Source organism: Neolamprologus brichardi, chromosome 9 (genome assembly GCF_056152115.1).
Source record: "Neolamprologus brichardi isolate AB-2024 chromosome 9, ASM5615211v1, whole genome shotgun sequence".
NCBI classification, from domain to species: Eukaryota; Metazoa; Chordata; class Actinopteri; order Cichliformes; family Cichlidae; genus Neolamprologus; species Neolamprologus brichardi.
In genome coordinates, this window is record NC_142112.1 from 39,800,399 (window position 1) to 39,821,281 (window position 20,883).

Below are 20,883 nucleotides of genomic sequence, written 5' to 3' on the forward strand. Positions count from 1 at the left end.
CCTCTGCGTCTTCATGTGTCTGTTTTCTGAGCCGGCCTCTTAATAAAGCTTCACACAACCATCTGGACCTGTTTTCACAGCCGATACTGATCCATGTTTAAACACCTGGAGGTATGAATGCACTGGCTGCAGTCTTTCCTAATGCCCAGCAGGGGGCAGTGGTGACGGGTCAATAATCTGTCAGTTTCTCACTCGCTCGTCATCACAACAATCTGAATATTTGATGGAAATAAATCCTGAAAATAGTTTCTGATGGTCAAAGGCCTCAAACACAGTGCTCATTAAACACAGTCACATCCATGATGTTATTAAAAGTGCATTCAAACTATGCTTCAGCAGATTCCAGTCCGTGACAAGGCCACTGAGTTTTAGTCTAAAAATGCCTCAGAGTGTTTTAACTATAATCTTTGAACTATTTAAAGATTACATATAAATATGGGTATGACAGTGTGACAGCATGAATAAAGTCTAAACGAGCGTCTGAAGACGTGCTGCCGAGTGAAGAAGCTGAACACGTGGACAGCACAGGGAGGATGCTTTGAATCTGACATATAAAACTGAAGCTGATTCCACATCCTAGATCTCAGCCGGCCACATGGATGCAGCAGAGACCCCTACGAGTCCGCTTCATCCGCAGCTGTAACAGTCAGTGACGCTTCAGGTGGAGCACCTCAGCGAGCTGAAAGTCCGCCATGTTGGACCCGTCGATTATCGTGTAGCCTGACCAGCGAGGCTCCAGAACACAGCGCTTCCTGCTGTATGAACGGTTTCCCTCTCGTCAGGGCTTCAGCTTATTTATGACCCGTGCTAAGAAGGAGCTGGACAGAACAACAGTTCTTCAGGTTTCCGAAGGCCTTCCAGGGTCTTTGAACATTGGCCAGTTTTTCCCCATTTTTCCGGTCCTCGTACCATTTTCAGAGGTTCCAAGCTGCACATCTGCTCCAGCCTGAACCTCGAGCTGGGCCGGTGGCAGGTTTCGAACTCCTTCCTATCTCATCTCAAGTGTTTTTACTTCACATTAAATTTTGACACCTTTCAGAGGTGAAAACCAAGCGCGCCCTGTGGCTGATGAAGCCTTCGTGTCTTCTGCAGGGAGGTGCGGTTAAATATAGCAGTGATGGCAGGATAATTATAGGCAGCAGCTGGTGGAGGGCTTTCAGACAGCGGGGAGTCCCCTTCTGTCTTCACCTGATTCTGGCCCACCTCCCCTCATTCTCTGTTTTCTTCTGGAAGGTTAGAGTAATGATGGGTTGCATGTCAGAGCTTTGAACGCTCTTCTTTCTTTTTTGGTGAGGTCGGGCTACGATTGGAAAGGGTTCAAAAGCAGGAGCTGGATTATGTTTCCGATCTTTGTATGTTCACAGATGTTAACAGAAAATCAGACAGCTCAGACCACCAATGATTATGTGGTTTTACTTCATCCTGCTGAACCTTACAGAACAAAATGCCATGAAACAGACGTCGTCTTGATGGCAGCATGTTTCTGTTAAACCTGCGTTAGCCTTTACAGCTTTACAAGTTACTACCACCATGTGTGCTTCTGTGCAGAAGTCGTGAACCACGCCTAATTTCTTTAAACTCCACGTTTTCAGAGGAAGGGCTTTTGGGTTTGTTGAACCACTACATCTGACCTATGAATCTTTCAGGCAGAAGAAGACTTCTAATTCAAGAAATGAACCAGTGTTGTGTGCTAACATAACAGATGACTAACCAAAGAGCCGAGTTTTGTATCTTTAAGCTCAAAAGCAGGTCACAAACAAAACATTTGTTTTGTTTTTCATTTTTAAATGGACATAAAATAGAATAGTATATAAAATAGACATAATAGACATAAAATAGTATTTTTGTACCAACAAGGTGACTCCCAAAGAGCTGTTGGCTGGAAACTTGGCATATGGCGTGCAGTGTATCCTACTCTGAGAAAACTGTACAGAAGAAGAAGTGCGAGGCCTTCAGCTGCAGGTCAGTCAGAGGTGTTGGAGAGCTTTGATAAACTGATAAATTATGAAAAGTTACATCAGAATCTGAGCCACCATTCAGGAACATCTGGAGACATCTGATTATCAGCAGCTTCATGTTTCAGCATGATACTGATCCAAACACACTGCCAGTGCAGTGAAAGCACATCTGGATAGAAACAGACAGAGGAACTCTGTCAGTCATGGATCGGCCTCCCCAGAGCCGGACGCCAGCATGACTGAAGTGGTAACTTACAGAGATGACAGAGTTCAGACTGAGCTGAAGAATAAAGGTGTTCATAAAGAATACTGACTTTTAAGCATCAAGGTAGAATTACTACAAACTCTGTTTTTGCCTTAGATACTATTTTTCCATGTATGCTTGCATGTTTGCAATAAATCACTGCATTTATTTCCCATTTTTCCTAAAGTAAATGTCCAAACATTTCCATAAGTGTTTCCTCTTCCTTCTTCCCTTTGTCATTTTATCAGGAATTCCCCGCTCGACCTCTCTAGGATCGTCTTTTTATTCACTATCATCGCAGTAATTAGCCGCAGTTGTCAGACTGTCAACCGAGTATATGTCTGTACCTGGAAGACTCAAGCTGAACTTCTAGGAAGACCAGTATGTTACTGCTAACTTATGGGTTTAGTGGGCAAGCTGGACCATTAAGCACAGGTCATGGTTTTGCAAATATTGTGATAAATTAGCTAACTGGCAAAGGCTACATGCTATGTGCTAACTGTAGGTGCCAGCTACAACTCAGTGGGTGACATCAGATTATAACATGAATGAAAAAGAATATATCTGTGGTTCTGTTGGGCCAGTTCAAACTTTAGCTTTGTAAGAGTTTAATACAGTAAAGCAGAAACTCCGGCACCCAGACGAGTGTAACTGAACCTATCAAGAAGTATTAAGTGTTATAAAACAACAATACTAAGTGTTTCTGCCTCCTGTCACAGTTCGATCGTGCCTCTGCGTTCCCACTGAACACTTCTTTATGCTCCTACTAAAATCTGGCGTTTGAAAATTAGCATGTGAGCTAGCAGAACTTGACATGATTTTAAAATGTGTTCACTTTGACTGAAAGTTAACTCAGCCTATCACAACGTGATGTTGACTGCTTGCTCCTCCCATCTCTTGCTCCACTTCCTTATCCAAACTTGGGCTGTGTCCCAATTCAGGGTCTGCACGATTGAAGTAAGCGTACTACATACGGTGCGTACGAGAAGTGCGGAAGTGAGAGGCTTGTGAAATGGGACGGTCTAGCCTTCGTCGCGCTGTTCAGGTTGCCTAGCAACTATGATACTAACCGCGAGAAACGTTACACACAATGCTGAAAGTACAAACATCACTAATGTCACATAACTTTGCCGACATGTGGCCAACAGCAATGTTTTAATGTTCTTCGTTATTAAACATTCGCACATAAATAAGTGACGTCATATTCAGTACTTACTTTTGACAGTTCACTCTTCAGCCGCTCCCTTCTGCCGTATTTTGCGGCAAAATTATCCTCATCCACCGCCGCGCTATAAATTGTGGGATATATGGGACCACGAAGCGTGCACCGGACCACGCTTGATATTTGGGGAAATCGATGGCGCATTTGGAGTATGCATTTGAAGTACACTTCGGATTGGGACCGCCGTCGTCGCGTGGCGGTGACTTAATCACACTTAAAATGCGTACTTCAAGCGTGCAGACCCTGAATTGGGACACAGCCTTGGACTACCCGGCTCAAGTCAAGAACAAAGATGGCAGTGAAGGCGAGTGTTAGCATCATGAATGCTCATTTGGAGGCCTGGGGTGCCAAAAACGTCTAAACCTGGAGGGAGGGATTAAGACAGAAGAAGTGAAAAGGTGATGGGGGATAGATGGATGTGGAGAAATAGATGGGAGGGGGTTTCCATTCCTTTTAATATGCTCACGTCCCAAAGAAGCACAGGGAGTCACTTTACCCTCGCTGTATTTTTAGCAGCCGAGAACACAGAGAGAAGCTGGGATCCATGTCACTCTTTATCTCTCTCGCTCATTAACACATGCATTCCCGTAATATCCATTTCCACTTAAAAATCCTCTGATTGATGGAAGGTTTTGGCTAGTTCGGTGTTCCTCAGGGCCTCAACATGACTGACCAAGTCAGATCAACGTGATCCTCACTGCTCTGTAACGTCTTTCAGTCTGGGTGCATTTAAACTGCAGCTATGATACTGACTAAAGAGGATTTTAGCTCCGATCCACCTTCCCCTTTAACGCTCCCACTGCATTTTAGCTCATCTCTTTTTAGCCTCCCTCCGTCCCTCCTCTTGACTCCGATCACCCCCACCCCCTGCCTTTCTCTCCCAGTAGGGTGGAGTCTATGAGTTGATCTGAACAGTTTCAGGGTCACCCTCCAGTCGTAGAGGGGTGATCTGGTCCTCCTGCTTTCTTTAATTTTCCTTTCTGAGGTCTTCCTTTGGATATTCCCAGTGTTTCGACAGTCATCCTTAAATTCATATCTTTGTTCTTCACATCTTTCAAATTTCACTCTTAACTGGAGTACATTTTACTGGAGTTTGCCTGTCCAAGTCATCCTCCTCTTCCTCATTACTTTGTTCCTTTTATCTCTGGATCACTGGACACAAACAGTCGATCGACCGAGCAACGAGAATATTACCAGCAAACCAAGCAGCAAGAATGACCGATAAACCGGGGATGACGACTGGTGGCGGAGATGATGCGGGTAGCATCATGGCGTTGCTGGAACGCGTGGCGGGCCTCATGGACAGCGTCCAGGTCACACAGCAGCGCATGGAGGAGCGTCAGCTTGAGCTGGAGAGCACGGTCAAAACCATCCAGGCCGATGTTGTCAAACTGACCAACGAGCACGCCAACACCAGCTCTACCGTCGACCGGCTGCTGGAGAAAACACGGAAGGTCAGCCGGCACATCAAGGATGTCAGGGTGCGTGTGGAGAACCAGAACATCAGGGTCAAGAAGGTGGAGGCCACTCAGGGTGACCTCCTCGCCAAGAACAAGTTCAGGGTGGTCATTTATCAGGTAAGACTCTCACGCGTTCTCTGTATCAGAAAGTTCTTGTTCTTAATATGCTTCATGGATCAAGGAATGTTGGAGACAGTCCTTCTGGACATCCAATTATTACTGACGTAGTTCTTCTTGTTTGAAGATCAGTGGATGGTTGATTCAGTAGATCTGAAATGACAAACCCAAACAAAATCAGCAGTTGTCAACAGTCAACACCAGCAAAACCAATTCCAATAATAAAGATATAATTTGGAGCTACCAGCCCGGGGGACTGGATTAGCCTCTGTGTCTAAAGGTGGCCTGGTGAAATGCTCCTACCATACAGCACCAGTGCAGTTAGCATTGTTTTATCAGCACAAAAAATCCTAAATCTTAGAAAGAGACTTTATTTTATTTCTTTATTAAGAAGCCAGAGTAATGGATTGGCTCACTTTGGGGTTCTGTGGGGTTTGAGCCTCTGCATCATTATTTATTTAGACCATAGTAATCCTGGCAGCCGGTTTCATCAGGGGACAAACTGAACTTTTGGACTGTACAAGTTAATAAGGCCAGCTGGTGTTTGACGAATGATGACTGTAAAGCTGGATCCAGCTGGTTTATGTCTAAAATAGGCATTCGCTTGCCTCCAGGTCTGGAAGGCAAACTTTAATTCCAAGAAAAGTCCGAGGATGTTTTTATGAAGTACACAAACTGTTGATGGGTGGTGGTCACTGATGTTAAACTCAAAGTGAGCTGCAGTTGTGATCTTTACTGGACTTTAACATGCCTGTTGTGTTCTTTGAGAACATGTTTGTGACCACCTCGTTTTGTTTTTATGTCACTGTTGATTCACGTTCTTTTAAGATTCACACCAGCCGATGAAAGTCTCAGTCTCAACCTCTGAGGTTTGAAATAGCAACGAGCACACCGGGATTCATTTTACTTCTTTGGCCTTCACAGTTAGCAGCTGGCAGCATGACAGTGACGCGGTTATTTTAGCCCTGGATAAGCTTCAGTGTGCTGAAAGGTTACCGCACAGACCTGAAGCTCACAGCGAGCCATGTACTTTAGAAAACTAAAGTAAAAGAGGACTGATTTCAGACTTGTGTGCAGCTCACGTATTATTGATTTCAGATTATCATTATTATTATTAACAGTTATAAAAAGATTATTATTTATCTTTTTATAACTGAGAATTTTTACACAAAGATGAGCTGTTAAACCAGCAACGCTCAAAGATGCAAACACACATTTGTAAATTTTATGCAATAAAGAGACACTGATGCTTCGTTACACAAAGAAACCTAATTTCATCAAAGAGCATTGCTTTTAGTTCACTGTGTGAAGAATCAGCTCATTTAAGCACTTGTTAAACATTAAAACATTCACTTTAAGTGACGCAGTGAATTCAGCATTCAAGTTAGCATGTAAGCTAGTGCGGTGACTGCAGGGCGTGGTTCTGTTACTGCGTCAGGTTGCCCGTCAGTGAGGCCACACAGAAATGCAAACATCACGCCGTGTGGGATGGAAGCAGAAATAGGAAAGACTTCCATGTTTGTTTACGTTTTGTGAATTTTCACATCAACTCGAGATGACGAGTTGATGTGACGCTACGTTCTCGGTTCTTAGACGAACGCTGATGTTTGGTGGTTGTGCTCATCCTGAAGCTCTCAGAGACTTAATGAGTGACGATCACACTCTGACTAAATAAACGACACTGTGACTGTGCAGTTTTCTCTCATGTAGAGCTGTGACTTTTACACAGCAGGCAGTCACATCCACCAAGGCCTCTTTAGGAAACACCTCCCCACTGCTTCTTTTCCACAGCAGTAAGAAGAAGATGAAGCATGTTGAGCTCACAGAGCTGCTGTACTGTAAGTGACTGAGCCAGCTGACTGCTGACAAACCAGGTTATTCTGAGTCTGCAGCTCCTCCATCTCCTAATATAGTTGACTGCCCTCCCTCACTCTCTCTCTGGCTATGAATCATTTCATTAGCTGCTCCCAGTTAGACTGATGGAGGAAATCCTCCCAGTAGAAGCAAAAGCTGTGGGGACTCAGCACACAACCCATGTCAGGAGGTCAGATGGGCTCATAGCCTTCGACCCTCCATATTTGGCCATCGCTCCTGCAGTCCCCGAGTTTCCTTTTTTTAAACCACAAAGAATGAGTCAAATGGTTAAACTGTTTGCTGTTGGACGAGTCCATCCAGCTCGGGTTTCAGTCCTGGTCTCAGCTCAGGAAAGATGACCTCAGAAAGATGCACACAGTCACTGCTGTGCGTTCAGCATCAAACAGCCTCACAGTCGGTTTGTGTACAGATGAACCTGATGACAGCAGGATGATCAGAGCGATTTAGAGGCTGATTTTTTACCGTTCATTAGCTGCTTCCTGCTGTGAAGCTCAGCTCTGAGTGTGCTGTGTTCATCAGAGCTGTGGAAATGTCAGCTCAAACATATCAGGTGTCACATCTGTGATGCTTCTGTTAGCATGCTAACTACAAGTTAAGTAACAGGTTCATTTGGGTTTAACTGCAGGATTATTCAGACAAATAACTCAAAGATGTCTGAGCAGATTGGGAACAGAAACATTAAAAAATGTCGTGAAAAACATTTTTTACAGCATCAAACAGACTGATGAGGAATAAACAGTGTGACGGCAATAACAGTGTAACTGATTAAAGTCGACCAAATGTAAAAGCTGAATATAAAAATGGTTTTCAGAATCTGAACATTTTGTAACATCAGTTCAGCTTTGATGTTTGTTTTCAAACCATCCATAAGTAACCAGATTGTCCATGTTTCATGGATCATGTTGCTGATTAGATTCATTTCCATGTGATCTGCATTCAGTGAACGCCAACATTTCAAAGTAACTTGAGCCCAACGTTTATGGATCCCATCGTCAAAGTATGAACTTCAACTTCCTGAGACGACAGGATGGCGGCTCGGATTTCCTGATCGGCTCTTTTCCGCTCTGGTGTCCAAACTGCTGCACATGATGCTCACAGCACATCTAATTCACTGCAGATCAACATTATAAACAGTCTCATCTGGACTGTTTTCATTGAGTTGATTGAACTGGAGGCTGGTTTAAGCAGCACACCTGCTGCTGGTGTTTGCTAGGCTGTGGGGTCAGACTGCAGGTTTACTGGGCAGCTCCCAGTATGAATGAGTGGGACTGTGGAGCTGTAGCTTCACTCTCTGTTTTTCTGCGTAACCTGATCTCAGAGTTACAGACAGATGCACGGCGTGACGCAGCCTGGAGCTGAAAGCGATCCCGTGTTGCTCTGCGCTGCTAGCTGATATTAGCTTCCTGCAGGCGCGCGCTGAGCTGCAGAAACAGGTGCTGCAGGTTATTTCTGGATGCAGGATCACGGCCCAGCACAAGTCTGCATGACACACTTCATACAAAGACACAATTACATCTGACATCACTGCTGAAAAAATGGACCATTGAATCGGTTTGTTTTCAAGCTTGTTCTTTGCTCTCTCTCTCTGTTTCTCAGGGTGACCAGGAGGTGAAATCCGTCGCCCCGGGAAACGAGCCAGAGGAGCCCAGCAGCAGCGGGGCCCGGGCCAGTGCCGAGGTGGAGCCCGACAAGTTCGAGCTCCCTCCAGAGTCGGACGAGGAGTACATGGTGGTGGAGGAGGCCGACTCCTCAGCAGCCAGCCGCATAAAGAAGACGGGGCTGACGCGCATCGAGAGCTTCAAAGCCACCTTCTCCAAGGAGAACATGAGCAAGACCCGCGAGAACCTGGGCACCAAGGTGAACAAACTCGGCGAGCGCATCGTGACGGCCGAGAGGCGCGAGAAGATCCGCCAGTCTGGCGAAAGGCTGAAGCAGTCGGGAGAGAAGCTGAAGGACACCATCACCAAGAGTGTCCCAGCCAAGCTCAACCTGAAGAAGGAGAGGACTGTGGCAGAGGGCCAGGAGGGAGCCGAGGGCGTCACGGAAGGAGCTCTGCCCGTCCCTCCTCCCAAGGGCCGCAAGTCCAGCCCTCACGCCGCCAGGCCGGCTGAAGACGAGGGCAGAGCGGAGGGATCTGAGGTGCCGATGTACGACATGAAGCAGCTGTCCTAAAACCAGAGCTGCGCCCTTTCTTTGGACTTCTGAGACACACTGAGAGGAAGGTTTTTGGGTAGCTGTACAAGAATAAATGATTCATTAAAAAGTAAAATAAAGATTATTTTGTGTTGAACACTTGAAGGAAGCGAGCAGAGAACAGATCCAATCAGACTGAACATCAAACCCGGCTCCTGAGAGCAAGTGTGCTTCCGGACATTTACCATCAAATCCTGAGTGAAGTTATTTTTCTGTCTCATGTTCAATAAACAGTGAGCTGGGAAAACTGAAGAACAGACGTCAGACGTTCCCTGCAGAGTTTCTGCTGCTCGGTCGTCTGCATGTTGCTGAGACTGAGCTGATGATGAAGCTGTGATGGTTTATGGCACGTTTGGTTGTGGAGAAGAGTTTTGCTGTCGGTGCAGGTGAAATGATCGGAGGTTACAGCCTCTGGCACTGGTTAAAGTGGAGGCAGCGATCAGGACGGCTGAGCAGCAGAGGTCTCGAGGGTCCTAAAGTGTAAAAGCATCAGTGTTAGTAACGGGATCATGGTTTTATTATGTGCTCGTTATGATTGAAGCTCTGGTTGTGTGTTAGAGACAGAACCTGCAGATTCCTCCACTCTGCCTCCTCCTCTGCAGGAATCAGCCTCTTGGCTGGTTTTATTCACCAACGTGTTTAAAAGCATCAAACTAATCCAAGTTCATTGTGAAAAGCCTGAAAATGGAGGAATAAATCTGTCAGTTACCGTATAAAGTTTGAGTTTGTCAGTGTTTTACACAGAGACGCTCGTCAGATGTTGAATGTTTAGCATGAATGTTCCACATCTGGAGAAACCTTCAACATTAAAGCCAGTGAAAAGTGAAGAGTTTCTGCAGCAGCCGCACTTCCTGCAAATGTGTTCTTTCAAAATAAAGTGAAAATTCTAAAATTATACTCACGACAGGTTCAAAGGTGGTCACATGGTTTTAGTGGAATGCCTATGTGGGCGCGTCTGAGTGATTTTGACTCAGATTCGTGCAGCGTGGAGCAGTAAACACTTGTTTTTGTTCATCTGGACTCATCAATGATTCTTCATTTCTGTGGCTGAAGAGGAGTCTGCTCTTCTTCACCAACAGGAAGTGAAACATTTCTCACTGATTCTGAAATCTTCACTTGTCTCACAAATTCACAGTAACACACACACGGTTGTGTTTTCATATCCTTGTGGGGACATCTATTTGACATCATGCTCTCCTCAGCCTTTTACTCTAACCATTAAGACTGAATGCCTAACCCTGACCCGACTGTCCCTGACACTAAAACCACATCCTGAGTCTCAAAAATGTCTTCAAACTTGTGGGGACGGGCATTTTGGTCCCCACAAAGACATGTAAACATGCACACACACACACACACACACACACACACACACACACACAGGCATTAATGACCTCACAGGTTCATGTTTGGGGCTTTTAGCATCTTTGTGTGTCGGTCAGATTTAATTCACTCTTGTTTTGAGGTTTTGTGCCTTTTTGTTTCATTCTTTGTGCGTTTATTTTCTCTTTAAGCCTTTCAGGACTTGTGCTGTCGGCTTTTTCCTGGTGTGTTATTAGTATTTTTAATTTCTAAACTTCTTCTAAAAGAAGGACCGATGGAACATTTATGTGAAAATAAACATGATCATTTAATGTTTTTGTCAATCATTAAAAAATAAATCCTGGTCTTTCATTTTGCTGCTGCGTTGTTCACAGAAACACATATTTTCCTGTTTTCTTTCTGTGTGTTTCTGCTTTTGCCTGTTTAGCGCTGCTGAGCAGGAAAACCCAGATGAACAGAAACCTCTTTTAAGTAAATGTTTGAGTCACTTTGGGTCGGAAGTGTAAAAAACTGCAGACTGAAACAGATTTGAAGGCATCACAGGAACAGCCTCACATCCAAAACATGAAAGAGAGGACTTTTATTTTGAAACACTCAGGAAATGACAGATGGAAAGTTTTTTAAAACAAATTATTATTTTATGCATTAAGTTCATACAACCACCAAAACTGTGATGATCCTCACATCAGCTTTACTGTGTGAGGTCACATACACGATCATTAATGTTTCTATTATTATTAGTATTATTATTATTATTATTAGTAGTAGTAGTAGTAGTAGTAGTATTAGAGACTTGCAGAGAGAAGAGGTGGAAACATTTTGATTTTCATAAATTTAACAGACTAAAAACCTACAAACACGTTTGGTGCTGAAGAAAAATGGAAAATCTCGGAACTTCAGAATAAAAAAGCTCAAATTGAAACTGTGGGGAGATCTGAGTGAGACGCAGCAGAGCCCCACGGTGAGTGTCTGTCCGTGTCTGTGGAACAACAACGTTTGGATCACTTGCAGTCGCAGAGCAGCGCGGCGCCTCGCAGCGTCCAGTGCTCGGGCGGCTGCACGCTCCTCATCTGCAGGGAGAAGATGTAGTTCAGGTCGGTGCGTCGAGGCTTCTTGTAGACGGGACACGAGTACAGGCTGACCGCCCCCCCGCCGCCAGGGGGACGCTTACTGTCGGCCATGTTGGCTGAGCTGACAGCGAAGACGTGGACCACAGGGAGGGGGGTGAAGAGGACCTGAGGGGCCGAGACAAACTTATTATTACTGAGCAAAAACAAAAACACTTTGATTTCATTTAGTTCCTAAATTTTAGTTTAGATTTAGTTTCTAAATCAATTTAAAATTCATAATTTTTCATTAGATTAATCTTTTAAAAACTCTTAAAATATTTTTATGTTAATTTATAAAAAAATGCAGAAACAGTAAAACGTTGGACTTTTGAACGCTGAAGTTTTTTAAAGCTTCAGTTTATTATTTTAATTTAAGTAAAAAAAACACTGATTTTAAAAATACTAACTTTGGGCGGAGCCTCAGCAAGTTTGGCGCCACGTCTGTCCCATCCCGCTCCATCCAGAAAGAGGCCATAGATATAGACTCCACCCACATCTTCAGGGGGCGGAGCTGAGACGTCCTCCCTCATCATCTTGGTGACATCGTTGCTAAGGGTGACCGTGTCCAAGGCCCAGCCCTTGGACAGGTTGGAGCGTGTCGTCTCCTGGCGCATGGCGGTCAGGAAACCCTAAAGAAACAAAAAACATTCGGAAAGAAAACTGAAGAATTCCAAACCTCCAGATTTCCGGAACAACAAATCAACCTGCGGGTTGAAGAAGCCGGTGAGCCAGAACTGGTTGGGCCGGCCGGCGCTGATCCACGCGCGGAGCTGCTGGTTCCTCTCCAGCAGCTCGCTGAACCAGAAGCCGAGCGTGGCTGACGGCCAGCTGAGCCTCAGCCACAGGCGCGGGATCCGAGCATCGAACATGCTGTCGAGGGCGTCGCGCAGGTCTTCAGACATGATGATGGTCCCTGCAACGGCGGGAACACGAGTCAGATCGAGCCTCAGTGAAGGTGTGTGTGTGTGTGTGTGTGTGTGAGACTGACCATCGATGGCCAGTCTGAGGTCAGTGAGCGTGCTCCGTACGCTGCTGATGACACGCTGCATTCGGTCCAACTCCTGTCGGAGGAAGATGTTCATTGGCTGAAGAGGACCCATCTTCTGGAGTTGACCTTTGACCTTCAAAACACACAGAGACGTCATGTTTCTCCAGAGGACTCATGAACGTGTTCGTGTTTGATGGTTCAGAGATGCCAGATTCTGCTGATGATTTAAAGTCTGAATTCATCTAAAAGAATCAGATGCTGACAAATCTGCTGTCTGAAATCTATTCACTCGTTTCCATCATTCACTGGGCGACGGTCGGGGTTAGCAGCCGGGCTCTAGAGTACAACCACACTGTGCTTTATTGTCATATTTATCTCTGCATTCTTTTTCACTTCCTATCAAAGTTCAATAATATTAGCTTAGCATAAACATTAGAAACAGGAAAAAGCTACCCTGGCTCGGTCCAAACGTACCCAAATCTGCTCACCTGCATCTCTGACACTCGTGTATTAGCACACTGTTTGTTTGAGTTGCGTGTGTTTCTTGATCCTAACAAAGCTGCTTTGAACATGAGCACATTTTTGTTTTTAACTTGGCAGCTTGTTGCTTACACAGCAGCTCAGCTGTTTCCAGTATTCATGCTAAGCTAAGCTAGCTGGCGGCTGATTGGTGGGATTGTGTTCTTCGTCGAGTTTTGGGTCGGCCGTTCGGTGCTAAACAAACACCTCATGTGGGATGTAGTCAGGTGGCAGCTTCTCCAGCATCTCATTGGCTAGTCTCTGCACGCTGGCCTCCCTGGTCTCCCCGGCCCCGCCTCCGGTGTCCTTCGGTTGGATGTTGATTATGGTGCTGAGCGTGTCATTCGCCAGGTTGGTCTGGTAGGTGATGTCAGCGTTGGGGTGGAGTCCAAACACCTGTAAACAGGAGAAATGTGACATGTGACTGGGCTAGTACTGCCTCAGTGTGGACGCGTCCCGTCTCTGAGCGTGCTCGGACCTCCGGTGAGTCGACCAGCGGCAGCCCCTCAATGTGCTGCAGGACCTCCTGGATGCTCTTGGCCTTGGCAGGGATGCTGTAGCCCTTAAAGAAGCAGAAAGCTTCACTGAAGGTGCTCTCACTGAACCAGACACGTGTGAACGTATTGAGGAGCCGTTTGTCCAAGTCATCCGTCACCCGACCGCCATACTGGACTTCACCTGGAGAGCAGACGTGAAGAAAGAGTCAGGAAGATTTCTGGAGACCTGGAGGTTTCTCTCATAATCTGATGGATGAAACGTTACAGTGGAAAGAACAGAGCAGGTTTAAAGAGACTGACCGAGCATGTAGTCTGAGTCTGAGACTGAGAAATCAGACAAACTCTGTGTAAGGCCCAGGTGGACGATAGATGATAAAAAGTAAGACTGGTTTCTGAGTTTCACAGCTGGGGTAGACAAGACTAAGCATCAGGCTTTCAAATGAATTAAGTCTGTCTGGGTCTTTGGTTGATTAATAGGCTGGTGTGAAAAATTGCTGCCACACCTCCTCCTCGGCCTGTGCTTCGCTGTTTCTGGTAGTTAGAATGACTCGGGGGTGTTGATTCATTTAAACTAACATAATCATCCTGCTGCAACCAGGTTTCTGTAAAGCAGAGTAAATCAATTTGTTGATCAATCATTAAGTCATGTACTAACAGAGACTTGGAGGAGAGAGACCTCATATTTAATAATCCACATTTCACTGTTTTACTCTTTGGTTCAGATGTGGATACTGTATTGTTCTTTCTTTGTAATTGTTTATTTTTAAGTTGTTTGTTGCTGGTTTTTAGTTTGTTTTTTGTCTTTTTGGGAGCTGACACAGTCTCTATGGAGATGGGTTTTTGGGGGGTAGCAGGAGGAGAGAAGCTGCAGAGAGGCGTGTAAGACTGCAACTCTGCTTCCTGGTCCCAACTCTGGATAGTCAAATTTTGGGGGGTTTAATAAATTTGTCCATATTTCTAGAAATGAGAGCTGCTCCATCCAAAGTGGGATGGATGCCGTCTCTCCTAACAAGACCAGGTTTCCTCCAGAAGGTTTGCCAATTATCTTTAAAGCCCACATCGAAGGTTTGCTTCTGTTTAAGACTATGCTTCCTCATCACCGTCACCTAGCCGCCCTCTTGCCTGGCTAGCTGCGGGTGAATGAAGAGCGGGAGGCCGAGTCTCCAATTCAGTAATCCTGGCCTCCAGAGCTGCAAATATGCTACATTTGTTACAAGAATCATTACCGCTTAAGGAGGCCGAGGAGTAACTAAACTACTGACACAATGAGCAGGAAAATGCAGGAGGGACAGGTGAAGAGGCCATGCTGCTGGCGAGTCGGCTACGAGCTAAGCTAAGCTAGCGAAACAGTACAGAAACAGTGAGTGAATACTTTGGCTATAAATTAGGTAGTGAGGACACAGAAAGTGTGCTTCGGATGAAGCACGTGAAGATTATACTATGAAAAAAGAATGTATCTAACAGTTTTTAATTAAATTGCTAAGGAGATAAGCTACTCAAAACACCACTGTGTTTGAGCAGGAACAGGAAGTGATACTCTACCACAGAGAGAGCGAACACCAAGTGACAGTGCAATGAAACGTTAGCGGTGGAAAGAGCAGAGCAGGTTTAAAGAGACTGACCAAGCATGTAGCGCAGACAGCTCCAGTTCACGCCTCTCTTCACGTCCAGGTTGTCCAGGTGGTTCTGCACAAACTGGATGCTGGAGGTAAAATCTGCCTGGTTGAACTCGTAGGGGATGTTCCAGCCGAGCGGACCGAACTTACGACGCTCCTGATGGGATAAAGAAGAAGAAGGAGAAATGATAACATCAGAATGATCTTACAGGAGCTGTTTTCCACAAAGAAACGGTGGATTTATGAATCTGATCGTGTGGGTGTTGGCAGATACCTGCACGGTGGTGTGGAGGAAGGCCACGGCGTACAGCAGAGGCTTCCACTGAGGCAGGTTGCTGATCTCTAGCTGGTCCTGAGTGACACCATTAAAAGTCCTCTTCAGACCGGCTTTCATGCCTGATGCCGACAGATAAAATAAAATAAGTGGGAAAGTGAAAGCGGAGAGCGGAGGATCAATAAAAATTCACGAGTTCATCAGGATCACGTCTCCTACCAAGAGGAGGTTCATTGGTGAACTTGATGGAGGACTGAAGGAAGGTGATGGGGAACCTGCTCACAAACACAAACACAGTCAAGCAGCACTGCAGACACAGCTGCAGGTTTAAGCTGAGACTAAATGTGCCGTAAAGTAAACCTGCAGAGGGGCCGCCAGGACTTAAAGCAGGACGTCAGACCTCGTCATTGTTACCTGGGGTGCACGTCGGTCGTCAGCCACACTCGGAAATCTTTGTGCACGCTCTCTGGCACCGCTGATGTGACCGTCTCCAGCAGCTCATCCAGGAAGTCCAGTCCCAGGTGGCAGTTCTGGAGGAGGAGCCAGCCGCCATCCAGCATGCTGTTGGCCAATAGCCTGCGAGCGTGAACCTCTTGGCCCTGACCCATGGAGATGGGATGGCACGGCGCCCCCTGCAGCAAAAAAAAATCAAATCTAGGCTTTAACAAAATAAATCAATATTTTTCCTTAATTTGCTTTTGCTCCTGTACTTTCAGCTATTTTTCTATAAATACACATAAATTATTTCTGTATTTTCTTGTGTACCCCGGTCAGCTGCACCTTTTAGGTTTAAAGTAAATATCCGATCATTTGCTTAAATAGGATTTATGACTATATTATTCGTACTTATGTATTAATTATTTCGGTTTCCGATGTTTTTCCTTTTTATTACATCATCGTTCACCTCCGCCCTTTCACTCACTCGCCCTCACCTTATTCTTGGCTAATCTCTCGATGTTCTCAGTCGGGTCGGAGCCCATCGACAGCAGACACACCATCGGCGTTCGGTTGTTGCTCTCTGCCAACATGGTGTCCAAGTCCAGGACCGAGCCTTCGGCGTACTGTTGGCCCAGAGACTCTGAGATGTAGCGCCGCGCCTGCAACCATCAGCTGTTAGCCTCCACATTAACCACAGTCTGCTCTGTCAGATAAAATCAGCAGTCAGACCTGAGCGATGGTCCGGTCGGGGCACCAGCTCCGGATGAGAAGAAGCTTCCGGAAGGTGTCGAGCTTCTCCTCGTAGCCATCGGGCAGCGGGGCGTCTTCTGGCGCTGGATGGTCGAACCACGCTTTCCAGGCGCGCTCGTTCTGGTTCACCTGGTTCAGAATCTGGAAGAACGCAGGCAGGCTGGACAGCTGCACCAGGTTCAGCCAGGTCTGGTCCAGGATCCAGCGCCGTGGCTTCGATTCTACAGAGTTCAGGTCCAGAGAGGCTCCGCCTACACCGAGAGAGAAACAACTTTCACTCTCAAAGGACTCTGGAGGATGCAGGAGAAGAAAGGAGGAGGAGAAGGTAACCTTTGATGAAGGTGAGCACCTCCACGTGCGAGATGATTCGGGCCTGCAGGTCGATCTTTAGAGCCAACAGCAGAGTGAAGAGCAGCTTGTGTTCCTCGTACAGACCTCTGGCTGTGTAACGGTACACCTGAGGGACAGACAAACATCCTGAACCTCCACTCAAGTGCACGTTACAGGAAAGAAAGGACAGCCCTGAGGTGTGCGCTGATGAGGAGCACCTGGTAGGTGAGGAAGCTGATGATGTTGCTAATGCGTTTGGAGGTGACCTGCGACCTGGCCGAGTTCTGCATGGACGAATCAAAGAGCCCGAGGAACTGCCGCAGCGACGTCTGGTACATGACATTCACCAGCGACATCTCCACAATCAGGAAGTAGAGGATGCTCCCCCTGGTGGCCACTGGCCGGTACTCCTCCCTGGCCTGGTTAATCTTCACCTCTGTCTCCGCGGCAACCGTCAGCTTCTCACTTACCTGGAAGATAAAAGGACTCGCTGACTTTCATACAGGTTCCTTTAGCTCAGCGGCTCCCAAACTTTTTTTACCACCACCCCCAAACACATCCTCCAACCACACACACATATTTTGTTTTCAAACTCCATCGCAGTTTATTTCACACCACAAACATTCAGTAAATAATTAAACAAATAACAGTAAACTGCAATAAATTACAGGTAACAATAATATAAGTACTAACTCTTTTACGCCACACTTACACGGGTAATTTTGAAAATGCAGCTGTTTCTATGTGTTTGGGGCTTTAGTCCACACGTAAACGGCGTTTCGAATCACCGAAAACTGAGATTTTTAAAAAATCCTGTCAGGATGGAGATTTTCGAAAACGCAGTTTTTGCGTTTATGTGTGGACGAGGAATACAGAGTTTGTCATGCAGTGTCAAAAGTATGTGCTTTTTTTCACGTCACGCTGTGCGCCACGTTATTGTTTACATGAGATACACTGCAGAATGGCAGATAGAAACAAAATACTGTTAATCTGACTATCTTTAATATTTACACGCAGTTACTGTCCCTCCATTTACAAAGGCAGAGGCGTCACGCTGTGATTATTTTACGTGTAGTTGTTTTTTTCCTGTGTAATAATATTCAACATTGATATCAATACATTTTTCAAAAAATGCCTCTCTGTGCAAAATGTGTTTAAAAACATAAACAGCTGTGGGATCCTGTTTGTCTGTGATTTGAACCGGGGGAACAAATCGTGGCAGGATCAGTCTGATGTTATTTGTATCCCACTGTAACTTTACTGTATAAAGAGCAAACATCTCCAACATGTCAGGAGTAGTTAGTCATTACAAGAAGTGTTTGTGAACTAAAAATCAAGAATTTGGGATCCTGTTTGTCCGTGATTTGAACAGCCCAGAGCTGCTCCTGACGCAGGAAAACCAATCCTGCAGGGAGACCTACCTCTGCACTTGTGCAGGTGAAGCCAAAGGGCAGATTTGCTTCATCATATTTTCTAGTCTTTGGCTTAGAATGAAGTTGGTTTGGAAACATATTCAGCGATGCTTCATCTCCTGCTTTGCGTTTGTGTGGGAGCCCCATCAAAAACCTGTCAATGATGCTAGCAGTGTCCAAGAGTTCTTTTTTTTTTTATTCATACTGCGCCCCCCCCCCCCCCCCCCCCTCCCATTTTGTAAACCTTACAGCGGATTTATTCTTCACATTCCAGCTGCAGACTTTTATTCTTGGATGTTAATAGAGTGCAGCTGATGATTTTTAAATGTTTTCCTCGATGAACATTACAAACATGCATCAGACAATAAGGAGACGCAGTGAAGGAGCAGCTGGTACCTCCTGAGCGGTGATCTTGGTGACGCTCAGCACCTCGATCAGAGACTGGTCCTCCACCAGCGAGCCCTGTGTGCTGGTGAGCCTGAACAGCAGGCTGTCCTCCAGCTCCTGCATCTTCCTCTTGTTGGACGTCACCTCCTCCAGGAGCTTCACTCGCTCTGCCTCCATCTCCTTCATCAGAACACGGGAATCATTTCAAAATGAGGGCAGACATATTTAATCCACCTTCAGTTCAGTGCACAGAAACGTTATCTTTGTTCGTGGCCTGTTTGGCCTCCGCTGAGATGTTGGGCGGACACGTGGGTTCAGACGTTCCCACCAACATAAAGCAGACAGCATCAGTGTGTGGTGTAAAACATCTTAATGCGGACGTGCCGAGCGCTACAATGGCCTTCAAACATATCGTAGGAAATGTAACTAGCTAACTCATTAACTACGTCACTGATTGGATAACTGGCGGGTGGAGTGACCTGCTTCTCCAGCAGGATGACCCGTCCCAGCAGCTGGTCCTCCAGGCCTCTCTGAGTGACGGTGAAGTCCACCACGGCCGTCCTGGCGCTGACCTCAGGGCTGTATGCTGGGTTGGCCATCTTGGTGGTGATGTAGAGCGTGAAGCCCTTCATTACATCCACCTCCTTGTCTCCAACCTTCACCTGCAGGAGGAGGAGAAACATCCGTTACTGTGTCTTCTTCCTCGTTTAGCCAGATCAGCTGTTTTACCTTGTAAGTGGAGCCAGACTTGATGTAGTTTTTGTCCAGTATGTTGTCCAGGACGGGGTCCAGTTCCTCACCAACGTCCTCCAGCAGCAGGGGGCGCCCAAGAGACAGGCTGTCCTCCAGGTGGGAACGGAAGTATTTGTGGTTCAAAGACGTCACCTGAGCCACAGAAGAAGAAAATCACGAACAGTCAGCGAAGCGCTCGGACTTTGAGTCACGCGCTGACGCTCTCACCTGCAGCTGCTGGTCTCGCTCTCTGTTCTGGATCCAGGTCTTGCCCTGGCCCTGGGGGTCTATCAGCAGCGGGTAGCGGGACGCCTTCGTCACCACGATGCCGTTCTGGATGGACAGGTCGTCGCTGGGTAAACCCTGCAGGTTCCACTCGCTCACTGTGGCGTTGTCCACCAGCAGACCAATCACGTTCAGCTCCTGCAGGAGAAACGGAGTTACATCATCAGCAGGTCAGAACGAGCTCGTTCAGCAGGGTTTGGTTCCTCGTGTTTAAGAACCAACAGAAACAAGGCGGCTGTGATGCGTTTCATCATCTGACCAATAATATGGCTGCTTTGTCTGAGCTGCAGGTATCTGTGTCCCTGGGACACACCCCTACTGTCTGTGGATTCTCTGTATAAACATTCAGCCGTGACATCTTACGGGACTGAAGGGGAGGAGCTTCTCCTCCATCTCTTTCCTCCACAGCATCAGCAGCAGGCTGCGGTACTCCTGGTTAAAGGGGCCGGCGTAGGACAGGAAGCCTGTGGCCAGAAGGACGTCCCCCACCAGGTGTTTGATCTGAGTCTGAAACCCCACGCTGCTGTCGGTCCAACGGACCTGAGGCACAACAAGACGAGGTGTGAGATGAAGGAACCAATGAACCGTTAGATGGATGGAAGGTAGAAGCTGACCTTTTCTCCTCCCAGGCCGTCGATCAGAGCGCGAGCGTTGGCCATCTTCCGGCGGCAGGCCTGGGCGTCATCCTCCAGGTCCTGCTTCTCCTTCATGGCAGCGTCGTAAAGCGCCTGAAGGTTCAGATCAGACACATTTACCAAACTTTAAACATAATAATCGATTAAAATGTTATCAGTGCAAAAAGAAGAGAGAGTACCAAATGAGTGGAGACGAAAAACTAAAGTGTCCAAACAACTGAGCGAGTTTCACAAAGACAGATTTAACTGATAGCAACCTGCTGAACTACAGATGGTCACGATTCTCAGAAGGTTCAATACTCAATAAACCATAAAAACAACAAACCAGTGACCATGAAGTTTGTATTTTCCATCATTTCCTGTTACGGCTGCTGTTTAACCACCAAAACAGAGCAAGGCTGAAATGCTGCTGTGCACAGAAACTCTACAAGACTTTGAACCCAAATAAAACTGAAGAGAGTCGAAAACCTGCAGTGACAGTGAAACAGGAAACTGCCTCATGATTAGAGATTTGACTGA

The 20,883-nt window shown here is 46.3% G+C and overlaps 2 protein-coding genes across 2 annotated transcripts in view; one reads left to right on the forward strand and one right to left on the reverse strand.

The window, feature by feature from the left end:
- The first annotated feature begins 4,322 nt into the window (after positions 1 to 4,322).
- On the forward strand, positions 4,323 to 9,566 carry cavin4b (caveolae associated protein 4b). Its single transcript, XM_006809274.3, has 2 exons — positions 4,323 to 5,001; positions 8,473 to 9,566. The coding sequence occupies exons 1-2, from the start codon at positions 4,639 to 4,641 to the stop codon at positions 9,046 to 9,048; spliced, it is 939 nt and encodes a 312-aa protein (XP_006809337.1). The 5' UTR covers positions 4,323 to 4,638; the 3' UTR covers positions 9,049 to 9,566.
- Positions 9,567 to 11,291: 1,725 nt separating this feature from the next.
- The window catches only part of dnah5l (dynein, axonemal, heavy chain 5 like), a 50,112-nt gene continuing 40,520 nt past the window's right edge, over positions 11,292 to 20,883 (reverse strand). Inside the window, exons 73-90 of the mRNA XM_087845538.1 lie at positions 20,344 to 20,457; positions 20,093 to 20,269; positions 19,192 to 19,374; positions 18,722 to 18,892; positions 17,132 to 17,383; positions 16,914 to 17,040; positions 16,563 to 16,834; positions 16,328 to 16,492; positions 15,810 to 16,027; positions 15,615 to 15,670; positions 15,396 to 15,517; positions 15,128 to 15,278; positions 13,487 to 13,686; positions 13,216 to 13,404; positions 12,490 to 12,622; positions 12,206 to 12,414; positions 11,909 to 12,130; positions 11,292 to 11,627 (exon numbers count right to left, since the gene is read on the reverse strand). Coding sequence (XP_087701664.1) covers positions 11,394 to 11,627; positions 11,909 to 12,130; positions 12,206 to 12,414; positions 12,490 to 12,622; positions 13,216 to 13,404; positions 13,487 to 13,686; positions 15,128 to 15,278; positions 15,396 to 15,517; positions 15,615 to 15,670; positions 15,810 to 16,027; positions 16,328 to 16,492; positions 16,563 to 16,834; positions 16,914 to 17,040; positions 17,132 to 17,383; positions 18,722 to 18,892; positions 19,192 to 19,374; positions 20,093 to 20,269; positions 20,344 to 20,457 — 3,195 coding nt within the window. The 3' untranslated portion in view covers positions 11,292 to 11,393. The remainder of the gene's footprint in view (positions 11,628 to 11,908; positions 12,131 to 12,205; positions 12,415 to 12,489; positions 12,623 to 13,215; positions 13,405 to 13,486; positions 13,687 to 15,127; positions 15,279 to 15,395; positions 15,518 to 15,614; positions 15,671 to 15,809; positions 16,028 to 16,327; positions 16,493 to 16,562; positions 16,835 to 16,913; positions 17,041 to 17,131; positions 17,384 to 18,721; positions 18,893 to 19,191; positions 19,375 to 20,092; positions 20,270 to 20,343; positions 20,458 to 20,883) is intronic.